At 34.5% G+C, this 14,447-nt stretch overlaps 1 protein-coding gene across 1 annotated transcript; it reads left to right on the top strand.

Moving 5' to 3' along the window:
* The first annotated feature begins 340 nt into the window (after positions 1-340).
* adra1d (adrenoceptor alpha 1D) lies at positions 341-13,623 on the top strand. The gene is given in 3 exon segments (XM_030149533.1): positions 341-1,693; positions 1,696-1,764; positions 12,313-13,623. Coding segments are annotated over 3 exon segments (1,530 nt in total). The 5' UTR covers positions 341-783; the 3' UTR covers positions 12,864-13,623.
* The last annotated feature ends 824 nt before the right edge of the window (positions 13,624-14,447 follow it).

Here is a 14,447-nt window from a genome sequence, read left to right as displayed (position 1 = left end):
AATGAAAACTAATAAAAATTAGCAAACCTGCTCTAAAAACCAATTCAAATTAAGTGAATGAGAGAGAAAAAAGTCAAAACTAAATGAAACTAAACTATAATTAAAAATCCAAAACTATTATAACCTTAGTGTGTGTGTGTGTGTGTGTGTGTGTGTGTGTGTGTGTGTGTGTGTGTGTGTGTGTGTGTGTGTGTGTGTGTGCGTGTGTGTGTGTGTGTGTGTGACAGCCGTTCGTGACCTGATTTCAACTGACGCTCTCTGGTGGAGGCTGAACGCAACAGTAGAATGTGAGCTGTGGGTGGAGCTGTGGGTTCAGACCTGCTGTAGCAGCTCTGACTGTGGGAGTGGGGATGTGATACACAGGATGCCACTAGTGGAAACCAGCGCATGGAAGGAATGCATGGCAATAAAATCTGCATTCAATATTTGACTTTTGTTTTTTTCAGTCGCTGTAATTCTATCTTAATTCTTTTGTATTTTCTCCAGAACCTTAACTCCTTTTGTTTTTTTTGTTTGTTTGTTTTTTTTTTTCAATGACTTGGACGCATATTTCTCTCCTAACCTTACATAGACACTCCTGTATTTAGATTGTAATTTTTATTGTTTTGATTTTTGATCTCGCTTATTTTTTCATCCTGCAAGGAGCGAGAACGTCTTCTTCTTCTTCTTCTTTTTTTTTTTTTTTTTTTTTTTTTTTTTCCCTGTCGTTGCATTAATAGACAAACTGCCAGCATCGCTCTCTTTAAGAAACTTCCTTTAAAGTTCTCTTTATGGCGTTTGAAAATGACAAACCTCACTTTGAGGAACGAAAGCGACAATGGGATTTATTTTACTGATGCTTTCAATGGATCTGCAGCGGATCAAATATCTCCAAATGACAACACCACCACCACCACAACAACAACAACAACAACATGCACCAACCTCACTTTGGACCCTCAGGTCATCGGGGTTGGGGTATTTCTGTCCGTTTTTATTTTGGTGGCAATTGTTGGGAACATTCTGGTCATCCTGTCTGTGGTGTGTAATAGACATTTACAGACTGTCACAAACTTCTTCATTGTCAACTTAGCCATGGCTGATCTGCTGCTCAGTATTATTGTGCTGCCTTTCTCTGCATCCTTGGAGGTTCTGGGATGCTGGGTGTTCGGGAGGGTGTTCTGTAACATCTGGGCAGCTGTGGATGTCCTCTGCTGCACCGCATCCATCCTCAGCCTCTGCATCATCTCCATCGACCGTTACATAGGGGTGAAGTACTGTCTGAAATACCCCAGCATCATGACAGAGAGGAAGGCAGTCGCTATTTTAGTCTTAGTGTGGGTCTCATCCACTGTGATCTCCGTGGGACCGCTCCTGGGATGGAAGGAACCTCCGCCAATGGATGAGAGGATCTGCAGGATCACAGAAGAGCCCGGTTACGCGCTCTTCTCCTCCCTCTTCTCCTTCTACCTCCCGCTCATGGTTATTCTGTTTATGTATTTTAGGGTCTATGTGGTTGCCCGCAGGACTACTAAAAGTCTGGAAGCGGGTGTCAAAAGAGAAAGAAATAAGTCCATGGAAGTGGTGCTCCGGATACACTGTCGCAGCGTGTTGGAAGACGCGCGTCCGAGCAGCTCCAAAAGCAGCAAAAACCACCCGTTCAGAAGTTCGCTCTCAGTCCGACTGATGAAGTTTTCCAGGGAGAAAAAAGCTGCTAAACCTTGGCTATTGTGGTGGGGATGTTCATCCTCTGCTGGCTGCCCTTTTTCTTCTTCCTGCCGATAGGTATGTGTGGTTTAATAACAAAAAAAAAAAAAAAAAAACAAGTCTGTCCTGTTGATCTTTTGGAATTTCACCAAAAAATATTAATCATGTATATATGCTGCATGGTTAAAAAAACAAAACAAAAAAACAATCACCACTGAAATATTTGCATTGTAATATTGTAACATACATTATCTCCACTTAACCCTTTCATGCACGAATTATGAGAACCTTAATCAAGATTTTTTTCTTGAGTGATTTTATTCCTCTTTAAGCATTAAAAAAATGGGACTGACATTTTTTTATGAAGCAATTTTCCATGGAGTTGCAAAAATAAAAAAAAATAATGCAAAAATGAAAAAAAAAAAAAAAAAAAAAAAGCTGGACACCATGCAGTTAATTTTTGAAGCAAACGGACATGTATTTACAGACATACTGTGTGAAAACAATGAAATAAAAACATTTTAATGCTGCTAATCTGATGTTTTACCACACATTAACATACTCTAATACTAGTCGTTGCTCACTTCATAGAAATAATATGCAAACAACAACAACAACAACAACAACAACAACAACAACAACACATTTTTGTTGTTAATTACAGTCTAATAAGCAATTGATTTACACTCAAACATGTTAGATCAGGTTTACCTAGAACAGCAAAATTACAGTAATGTTGTCAATTGCAGTGTATGGGATGATGCATGAGTGTCCAATATGTTGGCTAATGTGGAGCTAAAAACACAAAAACCGTAAATAAACAAGAGAACAGCTGTTGAATAGCTGTCCACTGTAGTGACCACTATGCATGAAAGGGTTAATCAAAATGTTTTCCTGAGTGTTTTTATTCCTCTTTAGGCATGAGAAAAACAAGGTGATTGAAAAATTTCTTCTGAAAAATAAATAAATTAAAGAATGAAATAAAAATAATTTTAAAAAAAACATTAAAAAAATAATAATAATGAAAAAAAAATTTCTTATGAACCTATTTTTCATGAAGTTGCAAAAATGTCCACTCAGCTGGACACCACACGTTTAATTTTTGATGCACAGAAACATGTATTTACTGATAAATTGTGTGAAAACTATGGGGAGGGCTTGTGATTCTGGGGGTTTATGCTCAGAGGAGATCTACATAATGTTACCAGTTCATGCCAGAAAAGATATGTAGTATCTTAAAACCTTAATAAAGATATGTGTAAAACAAAACAAACAAAAAAACAATGAAAAGAACAACAAAATCCATGAATATACAAGAGAACAGCTGTAGAATAGCTGTCTACTATGGTGACCAATGTGCATGAAGGGTTAATTTTTGAAGCAAAGAAACGTGTATTTACTGATACACTGTGTGAAAACCATGAAATAGTTTCTTAAATGTTGTTAATCTGATGTTTTGTCACATTTTAACATACTCACTGTATGGAGATTATATGAAAAAAAAATAAAAAAATGTTAATGACAGTGTAACAACAATGACAACCGCCTGATTTACGTTTAAACATGTTACTACAGGTCAGGTTTATCAAGAACAGCAAAGTTACAGTAATGGGATGAATTACAGTGTATGAGATGATGCATAAGCTTCCACTGTGTTGGCTGATATGGAACTAAAACAACCAAATCCTTGAAAATACGATAAGAGAACAGCTGTACGATAACTGTCCACTGTAGTGACCACTATGCATGAAAGGGTTAATCAAGATGTTTGTTTTTTTTCCTGAGTGTTTTTTTATTCCTCTTTACGCATGAAAAAAAACAAAACAAAAAAAAAACAATGTGATTGAATTTTTTTTTTTTATGAACCAACTTTTTATGGAGTTATAAAAAATGTCCACTCAGCTGGACACCATGCATTTTCCTTTTTTTTTTTTTTAATTTAACCTTTATCTAATCAGGTAAGTTAATTGATAACTGATGCTCATTTACAATAATGACCTGGCCAAGAGGCAGCATACAAAGAGAATGAGTAGCAGCACAAGTTATATGTACAAACGACAGAAAAGATTAAAAATTGAATTTTTGGAGTAAAGAAACTATGTGAAAACTATGAAATAAAAACATTTTTAATGCAGCTAATCTGATGTTTTCTCACATTTTAACATACTATAATACTAGTTATTACTCACTCAGATAATATGCAACAAAAAAACAACAAAATCCATGAATATACAAGAGAACAGCTGTAGAATAACTGTCCACTGTAGTGACCACTATGCATGAAAGGGTTAAACTGTAAAGTTAATCTGATTAAGGTATTTGTGTCACAGGGAGTAACTTTTGCATCTGAAGTAGAATTTCAGAGGACCTCACTTCACTACATTAACACTATATGTAAATACACCTCATAAATATATAAAAATGGCAAAGGCTAGTTTAAGCCTTTCGTGCGTAGTGGTCACTACAGTGGACAGCTATTCAAAGCTGTTCTCTTGTAAATGCATGGATTTTGTAGTTTTAGCTCCACATCAGCCAACACATTTGACACTCATGCACCATCCCATACACTGTAATTGATACCATTAGTGTAACTTTGCTGTTCTTGATAAACCTGATCTGCACTAACATGTCTGAGTGGAAATCAATTGCTTGTTATTTTCATTAGACTGTAATTAACGACAATTTTTTTTTTTGTGTGCATATTATCGCCATGAAGTGAGTAATGATTAATATTAGAGTATGTTAAAATGTGAGAAAACATCAGATTATTAGCATTAAAAATGTTCTTATTTCATAGTTTTCACACAGTATATTTGTAAATACATGTTTCTTTGCATCAAAAATTAAATGTATGTATGTCAAGTATTAGGATACACAGTTCCAAAGAAACCTGAAATTCTTTATTTATGCAACTTTGGTGATGACACTATACGTGAATACGATAAATATTTGGTAAAGGTGATGTTGATAGCTGCAAAAAAGTGTATAACAAGGAATTGGGGGAAGATGAACGAACCATCAAAGGATCAATGGATAACTATGATCGAGGACATATTTCTAATGGAAAAACTAACACACAGATTGAGACTACAAGAACCTCAAATGAACAAAAGTGGAAAAAATGGACATTATATAAGCAAAATAATTGATAAGACTGTGCTACCCAGACTTATTTATTTATGTTGTTGTGGGTTTTTTTTTTTTTTTTTTTGTGCTTTTAAAGCTAATAAAATACAAGTTACAAAAAAAATAAATAAATAAATGTATGGTGTCCAGCTGAGTGGACATTTTTGCAAATCCATGAAAATTAGGTTCATAATTTTTTTTTTCAATCACATTGTTTTTTAATGCCTAAAGAAAAAAAAAACACTCAGGAAAAAAAACAAAATCTTGATTAAGGTTCTCATAATTCATGCATGAAAGAGTTAAAAAATCACTTGCACACCAAAAATTCAACAGAATGTAGTTTTTACACATTACGCACAACTGTGTTGGTCAGAAAGGTTAAAGCACCAAAAGCAGCCTTTATTTATTTATTTAATTAATTTTAATTTTAATTTTAATTTTAATTATTTATTTATTTATTTATTTATTTATTTATTTCAGGTAATATCATGTTTTTTGTCTTTCACACAACAGACTTACATTCTTCTGTACTGAGCTCTCAAATACACACCATTATCCTGAGGCAGAGCCTGGCTTTAGCTGATTAACAAAGAGCCTTTTCAAGTGATGACACGCTGACACCAAGGGGTTTCATCCAGTTCAAGTGGTCACTGCAGATGCATTATACAACACCATGAAAGACATGAATGCTATTCTAAAAGTCAAAGCAATAACGCAAATGTATATATGGTGGAACTCAAACACACACACACACACACACACACACACACACAGAGTGATGGTGGGTTCATGAATTTTCATTTTGCATGTATTGATGTCACTGATTGTAAAAGCCATTAGGAATAAATGGCCGAGATTTTATTAGGTGTAGCACTCAGAGCTCTCTCTAGAAGCACTTTTGAATCCAGAGAATCACTTTTAAGGGCAGACCTTGCAAGTGGAAGGTGCAAGAAATGGAAATTAGTCATGCCATATAGTGCTATTCACTTCATCAGTCAATGAGAGGGGAAAGGACAAGTTTATGCAGAAAAAGTCTCAGTAAGAGACCAGAAAAAAAAAAAATATAGTGGAAGTGGGAGAAGGGAGCCCAAATATTACCCTGGACATGATTTAAATACTATCATACTATGTCATAAATTTATATGAGGGTAAAATATGTGTTGCATTATCATGATTCTTTCAAGCATTCTGATTTGAATTAAATGTATTCACTTTATATGCACTAGTTCATACAAAACAAAGTGAAAATACAATGCCAGATCTCCTCATTCTGATGTCCACAATAAAATCAAGTAAACTCAAAGAATCTTTTTTTTTTTTTTCAGTGTACATAGATAAATGTTGCACTACACTCAACAGAGCCAAAGAACAGGAACTCAGCCAAATGGAATAATTATCTTAGAGAAATGTGTCCGATAATATCTTGAGTAGTTTCAAATTTATGACTATTTTTAATGGTTGAGTTCTCTAATTTGCATGATAAAGAACATAAAACCACCACTAACACCTTTGTCATCTGTGTCTGCAGCACCAGTCTGTCTGATAAAGCTTAATAAAACTGAAATATATCAAGGTCTGGTCATCTACGCTTGTGAAATCCTCTACTTTCAGACTTGCTGCAGTGCAGTTCGACTCTTTTTCTGGATCAATACAATTAAACCGCAAAGTCCTATTACTAAGAAATATTGAAAACAGGCCCATGGGTAGGGATGCTGAAAATGAAGGAATATAAGACAGGAAGAGTTTTCCCTAAGCTCTGTAACTGGAGGACACAACATGCTTATACAAAAGACCTGTCATAAAATGTTGTCAGAGAAATTAAACAGGTCCCAAGACTCCTGTATTGGCTGCAGGGTGTAGTCACAGCATTCATTTGTTGCTTAATGTTATGATTTATGCCAGGATGTTAATCAGTGTGAAGTCAGTAAGGATGTGAAATCCCAGTCATTTTAACCCTTTCATGCATAGTGGTCACTCCAGTGGACAGCTATTCTACAGCTGTTCTCTTGTATAGTCATGGATTTTGTTGATCTTTTCTTTTTTGTTTGTTTGTTTTTTATTTTTACACATATCTTTATTAAAGTTTTAAGACACTACATATCTTTTCTGGCATGAATTGGTAACATTATGTAGATCTCCCCTGAGCATAAACCCCCAGAATCACAAGCCCTCCCCATAGTTTTCACACAATTTATCAGTAAATACATGTTTCTGTGCATCAAAAATTAAACATGTGGTGTCCAGCTGAGTGGACATTTTTGCAACTTCATGAAAAATAAGAATTTTTTTTTGTTATTATTATTATTTATTTTATTTTTTAAAATTATTTTTATTTTATTTTTTTATTTATTTTTCAGAAGAAAATTTTCAATCGCATTGTGTTTTTTCATGGCTAAAGAGGAATAAAAACACTCAGGAAAAAAATTTGATTAAGGTTCTAATAATTCGTGCATGAAAGGGTTAAAGTCCTCTCAGGAAATGAAAACTGCTGCCTGTCGTCAAAGGGTTGTGGTTGTCAGAAGAAAGGACGAAACCAAAGAATCAGAGGAAGACGTCACTTTAATTATCCTAACATCTAACCCTGTCTTGTTAGGAAAGCCCTAATATACAGATTATCTTTTATATAGAGAGGAAAAAAATGCAAAATAAATACATCCAATAGAAAGAAACATAACACAAATACACTGTTCCCCATAAAGTTGGAATAAAATATGTTTTATCTCTTCGCATTAGATGATTATGGCAATGTGATTTGTTCTTGATAGATAAAATGTAAGTATATAATCATTGGTGCAGGTCAGAGATGATTACTGATGTGAATAAAAAGAGGAATGTGTCTGAAAACAAAAATATTCCAATGTTATGGTCAGCAGTGTAATGTAATATAAACCTTGTATTTGTCTAAGAAATTCGACTCTTTTTAGTAAATGCAGTGTACTGTTAGTAGCATGAAAATATTGATCTGAAAAACCACATATATGCATTTTTTTTTAAAACATTCCCACAGTTGATGTGACTCAAAATGGACTGTTGGACACGTCAAGTTCAAAGTTGATGTTAACACAGTGACATGTATCATCTGTTCAGTTGTAGAATTAACTAATTAACTCATAAAGACCCAGTGTTACTTTTGAGGCAGTTCCCAAATGATTTTTCCCCTCTATTTCTACCTTTCTTAACTGATTTATCACCATTTTTAAAAAAAATATTATCCTCTTTATTTGGCATTTTTTGGTGTCAATCATGTATTTTCCTGTATTCAATTCACAGATCATATGGATGTTCATGAAAACTCAGAGTAAATTCAAAGTGAATTATGTCAAAACAGAGAAAACTGAGGAAAAAGTGACTTTTTCAGCAAAGATATTGTTAACTGACTGTAAAAAACAAGTGTGTCCATCCACTGTCATTTATCAAACTCCATGGGTTTTACTGGTGAGTCAGTGTTGTAGAAGATGACGTTGTTTCCACGGTAACTACGAAGCCTCTGGACATCCAAATGGGTCATATCTGATGAGCATGAAAAGATGAATAACTGTATTTTACACTAATTATTTACATGTATTGATAGGATTAGTGGATCAACAGGTATTAGACAGTTTCGATGAGTAGATAGTTTGGTCACCGGTGGCTGTTTAGGTTTGTATGGGTTAAATTTACTGTAAAAAAAAACAACAACAAGTAGATATTTAAAGTACTTGTATTTCCCATTTTCTGCTTCTTCTGGGCCACAAAATATTATCTTTTGTTCCATTTATTGCAAGTTATTTTAGTTACTTTCAGATTGCAGGTTCTAATTACACTGGGTTACAAAAAAATGTTTTTTGCAAGTTGTCTAGGTTTTTTCAACTGAATTAGGACCATTTTGCACCGCTAAACCCAAAAATGACATCTGTTTTTCTCAATCAGGGCAGGGTTTTTTTTGCTAATTTGATTTTGAAAAATTTGATCTTCTCACAAAATTGATTACATTTTTGTGACTTTATCAGTTGATTTTTTTATATAGTTCTCACCCAAAATAGGTTTTAAGAGAAAAAAAATTATTTTCTAACAGGATGTATTTACTAAGTGTTACAAACTGTAGCAGAATACGTCAGGCTTATTTTTGCAAGATCTTCTAGTCGAAGCCATTTCATTCACCTGTAATATTAAAAAAAAACATTAATCATAAATTGGCAAAAGTAAAATCTTCAGAACTCATTTATTGCAAGAAATATGAAAGAATTTTGTATCATATGATGTGAAAATGCCCATAAATGTAAGCAAAAATGTTAAAAAGCCAATATGTAGCATAGTTCAGAAAGTTGACCTGACTGAGCAAAATGAATGTGATTTTTGGATTCAGCACACCAAAATTATCCTAAATCAGCTCAAAAAAACTTAAACAATAAATTTGTTGTTGACCAGTGTTATTAATACGATCAACAGATATATTATTATAGATGGTGACACCTGACAGTATATACAGTTATTACAATGTTAAAGGTGAAAATGAATGCACCAATACTTATCAACAGCAGTATATATTATTCATATTATTCTGCCATTATGCCCTTTTACTAGTCTTTGTCAAACTGTACAATCTCATGACGTCCTGCCTTTGTCCAGGGTCAAAGCTGAGTTAAATTCACACCTAAGGAGACAGGAGCATCTATAAACCAAGAGGAAAAGGACACATTTTATGAATAACAGTATGACTATCACAGGCACTAGCATCAAAGCAGTGATGCTGTAAAAACTGGCCTCTTCACTACTTCCATGTCTTCATTTCCCTGCTCTGTTTTATCCCTTGTAAGCAGTGGCTGGAAATAGTTCATGTTATAGAAAAAAAAACAGAGGTTGTTGAATATTCTGTAATCCTAAAGGAAGCTGATAAGGGGAAATTAACGTTGTCCACGGTGAGATTGTCAATCATCCTGACACAATGTGGAAGGCAATGTTTAACCCTTTCATGCACAAATTATGAAAACCATAATCAAAATTTTTTCCTGAGTGTTTTTGTTCTTCTTTAGCCATGAAATAAATAACGTGATTGAAAATTTTCTTCTGAAAAATAAATTAAAATTAAATTAAATTTAAAAAAAAAAATACATAAAAAAATAGTTATGAAAAATAAATAAATTCTTTTGAACCTATTTTTCATGAAGTTGCAAAAATGTCCACTCAGCTGGACACCACACATTTAATTTTTGATGCACAGAAACATGTATTTACTGATAAATTATGTGAAAACTATGGGGAAGGCTTGTGATTCTGGGGATTTATGCTCAGGAGAGATTTACATAATGTTACCAATTCCTGTCAGAAAAGATATCTAGTGTCTTAAAACTTTAATACAGATATGTGTTTAAAACAAAAAAAACAAAAAAACAAAAAAAAAACAAAAAAAAAAACAACAAAATCCAAGAATATACAAGAGAACAGCTGTAGAATAGCTGTCCAATGTAGTGACCTGTATACATGAAAGGGTTAAGTAAACAAATAAGCTAAAGTATACACCCTGAATGGACCAAATGTTGAACTTCAAGGTTGTTATTCTTTTCTGTGCAAACCCCTTATAACTTGTATTAGGTGTCATGTGTAAAGTGGTCCAAACTGATGTCCTGGTGTGTACTATTTCTTCTTATTCTACTCGTAATTGAGTATCTGATATATAAAACAAATAAGATTTTACCTCTTATTTTTTTTATATTTTATTTTTATATGCAAATTTTACAGTATACAGAACAAACAAATAAACAAAAAACAGACCACAACAGTTATAGAGCATCTAGGTTCAACTTTTAGATAAATAAAATACAGACAGGTTCAGGACAAATTAGGCAAAAAAGTCAAAATAAACATATATAGGTTTAAGATTACACAGGTTCAGTGATTTCTTTGATTAACATAAACATCCCATTTTTCCCCAATATTTTTTTTTTTTTTTTTTTTTTACATTTGTCAGTAGTGAGTCTTAATGAGAGGGTCAGCCTTTCCATGTCATACATTTCATTCACAACATGTGTCCAGTTCAGAAGTGTTGGGAGATCGTCACACATCCATTTTCAAGTTATGGCTTTTTTTTTTTTTTGCCCCTGCTGATAAAATTAATGAAAGATATCAGTCAGATTTCCTCATCTTGTGTGGTAGGTTAATAATCATAATATTTTATTTCATTGCAATACAATTCACCCTAGAAATGACTCAATAATCTCTCAGGACTAGAAAGAGCTAATCATTATCTACTACAGTCATGCAAAAGCAGAAGGACTGTGCCCACTGGTTGAAGTCTGTTCTGTAAATATCTGTCTCATTAATATATCCCAAAAAACGTCAGAACCGGCTCCGTTCCTATTAATACGCCCAGCTACGGCTGCACAATAAATCATTACAGACATACTACTGTGAATAACCAGCTCTCACAGGACTAAAACAACGCATATATGTAGCATAACACTGTTTAGATGCAGATTCAGGCCTGTCTGAAAAACATTTGTAATTCTTTCTAACATTCCAAAAAAGCCTGTCATGAGATTATTAACAGTGATTATTCGACTATTTTATTTAGAACTAGAAAAGCACTCAAAGAGCGCAGACCTCCGCCAAGGCAGATCAGTCCCCTCCCCCTCCCCAAAATGTAATCATTTGTTCCTTGTGCCAGTATCAACATTTCCTGAAAATTTCATCCAAATCTGTCCTTAAGTTTTTGAGTTATCTTGCTAACAGACAGCCGAACAAACAAAAAATCCACCCCCCGCCCCACCCAATCACCACCAAAATGTAATCATTTGTTCCTTGTGCCAGTATCAACATTTCCTGAAAATTTCCTGAAAATCCTTCCATAACTTTTTGAGCTATCTTGCTAACAGACAAACAAACAAACAGACAAACCCTGATGAAAACATAACCTCTGCCGTTACACTTGGCCGAGGTAATTACTCGCATGTTTTCTGTGAAAACAACAGGCGTATAAACCACCATACTGTACAGGGTGGGGAAGCAAAATTTACAATATTTTGAGGCAGGGATTGAAAGACAGTGTATGACCAATTAGTTTATTGAAAGTCATGAGAATTTATTTGCCACAAGAAAATTTCCATAATAGAAAATGTTTTTATTCTATGTGTCCTCCTTCTTTCTCAATAACTGCCTTCACACGCTTCCTGAAACTTGCGCAAGTGTTCCTCAAATATTCGAGTGACAACTTCTCCCATTCTTCTTTAATAGTATCTTCCAGACTTTCTCGTAATAGTTTTGCTCATAGTCATTCTCTTCTTTCCATTATAAACAGTCTTTATGGACACTCCAACTATTTTTGAAATCTCCTTTAGTGTGACGAGTGCATTCAGCAAATCACACACTCTTTGACGTTTGCTTTCCTGATTACTCATATGGGCAAAAGTTTGTGAAAAGGTATGGATAATAGTGTTGTTCATTGTAAATTTTGCTTCCCCACCCTGTACGTGTAGCATGAATCTATTACTAACAAGCGTTCCTGTTGGATTTGTGTCCCTGCAGGTTCCTTCTTTCCTGCATTGAAACCGTCTGAGACTGTGTTCAAGGTGGTCTTTTGGCTGGGCTACTTCAACAGCTGTATCAACCCCATGATTTACCCCTGCTCCAGCAAAGAGTTCCAGAGGGCTTTCACTCGGCTCCTCAGGTGTCAGTGCCATCAGAGGCGGAGGGTTCTGCGGCGCTTCTACGGCCAGAGGTGGAGGACAGCTGTCAAAGGAATGACAAGGGAACAGAGGGGAGACTATAAACCTGGGTATGCTGTGCACGAAGCCTTCGGCAGCTCTTTGTTGCACAGAGGAAAAGGGCACTCGCTTAGTTTGAAGAGGTGGAGTCTGCTGCCGCCTCTACAAAAGTCCTCCTTCCAGCTCAAGGAAAAAGTGAACAATCTGTCAAATAAAATCAAAGGAGGTACAGGAAAAGGTCCCGCAACTGGAGTGGGCCGGATTGATATCGTAGATACAGTTTCTATGGGCATTTTCAACAGCTGTGAGCAGAGCACTTATCAGTTCTACGACCTGGCTGAATGTTACGGCCTGAAAGAGACTGACATTTAGAGAGAATATTTTATTTATTTTCAACGGCCGTATAGGACGATCAGCTAAGAAAGACGCCAGTAACACTCACAAAATACTCTGTGGACTGAGAATAACAGCTTTAATCCCCCAGCACAAACATGACAAACTTTGTCTCAATTTCCCGTGGCCATCATGTTTACGCAGATGAACCTTCTGGTTAAAGCCATGTTTTGGAAGCGTCAACAAAAGCAGACACTCCCTCAACTGTGTACGACAAGAGCGCAGTCCAGAGATGATGCTCTTTTGGCATCGCATCCGTCGGAGTTTGTGATTGTCTTTCTTAAAATTTTGTATCGGGTTTCATGTCGATAAAAATTAATCTGATCCTTAAATAACAGTTTTGTTGGGTATTTGGTTGTTTTTTCTAAAACAACACACAACAAATGACTGAAATAAATATAGTGAAGTTGTAATAGAGGGATTTTTGAGTCAAAAGCGTGATTTCGATAACATTATTTTAATCAGGTATAATGACTTTTGCTGACTTGTGTTTTGACAAAGCATTGTAGACATAATGTACTAAAAGACAAAAAAAAAAATCAGATGCTGCACAGTATTTATTCTCATTGTTGGATTTATATGTTGTATTATTGTTCACTTGCTAGAAAAAATATCAACGAATCTACTTGGCATACATAAATGTAAAGTCTGTGCTAATGTGAAATTATTTTGCGGGGGATTTTCTCATGTTATATTGGTTGGTGTAATATAGAAATCGAAATAAAAAGAGTTGAATTTTCTCACTTTTACCCATATTTAATTTGTAATGGTGACATTTCCTATCCAGCAGATGTCCCTATCGTTTTGAAGTTTATGCAATGTGATATCGTGAATTGCGTAAATATACCCGCCACTTTTAATTGGCGTGTTATCTGTATTATAAGCCATGTATGTATGTTCAAGCCGCGTCAAACACCACGCCATTAGCGATTAGGGTAAGCAGTTATGGATATGTAAACCGGAGAACTTGGTGTAAATTCGAATCAAATGGCGTTGAATAACACGCAAAAGGATGAAAATGCTTACGCCAAATGCCATAAGAACTGTCGTGACATACATTGTGATTTCATGAGATCAGTCTGGTTTATGTGTCATATACTGGTTCTACCTTTTTGACTGTAAAAAAAGGTCTGTTGAGCCGCATTATGTAATAAATTCCCATTATGTAATAAAAGTTCAAAATGAAATAAGAATGTCACGTCATCTTGTAATAAAGCCGCATTATGTAATAAACTGACGCATTTTGTAATAAACTACGTCAACTCATTGTGTAGTAAATTTTTTCACATTATGTAGGAAGTTATTACAATTTGAGAAATTTATTACAAAATGCACTTGACACATTTTTATTTAAAAAATGTAATAACATGGTCATTTTGTAATAACAATCCAAATTAATATAATTTCAGAGCAAATTAGAAGAAATTAGTCACAGGAGCTACAGGTAATGTAATCAGAACTTTAACCACACATTTTAAAGATTAATTTAGCACATTACATTTTCCTGAAAATAAAAATGTGTCAAGTGCATTTTGTAATAAACTTCTCAAATTGTAATAACTT

This window comes from Sphaeramia orbicularis, chromosome 1 (genome assembly GCF_902148855.1).
Source record: "Sphaeramia orbicularis chromosome 1, fSphaOr1.1, whole genome shotgun sequence".
NCBI lineage: Eukaryota > Metazoa > Chordata > Actinopteri > Kurtiformes > Apogonidae > Sphaeramia > Sphaeramia orbicularis.
The sequence above is the reverse complement of the archived record's forward strand: the minus strand, read 5'-3'. Positions and strand labels throughout refer to the sequence as shown.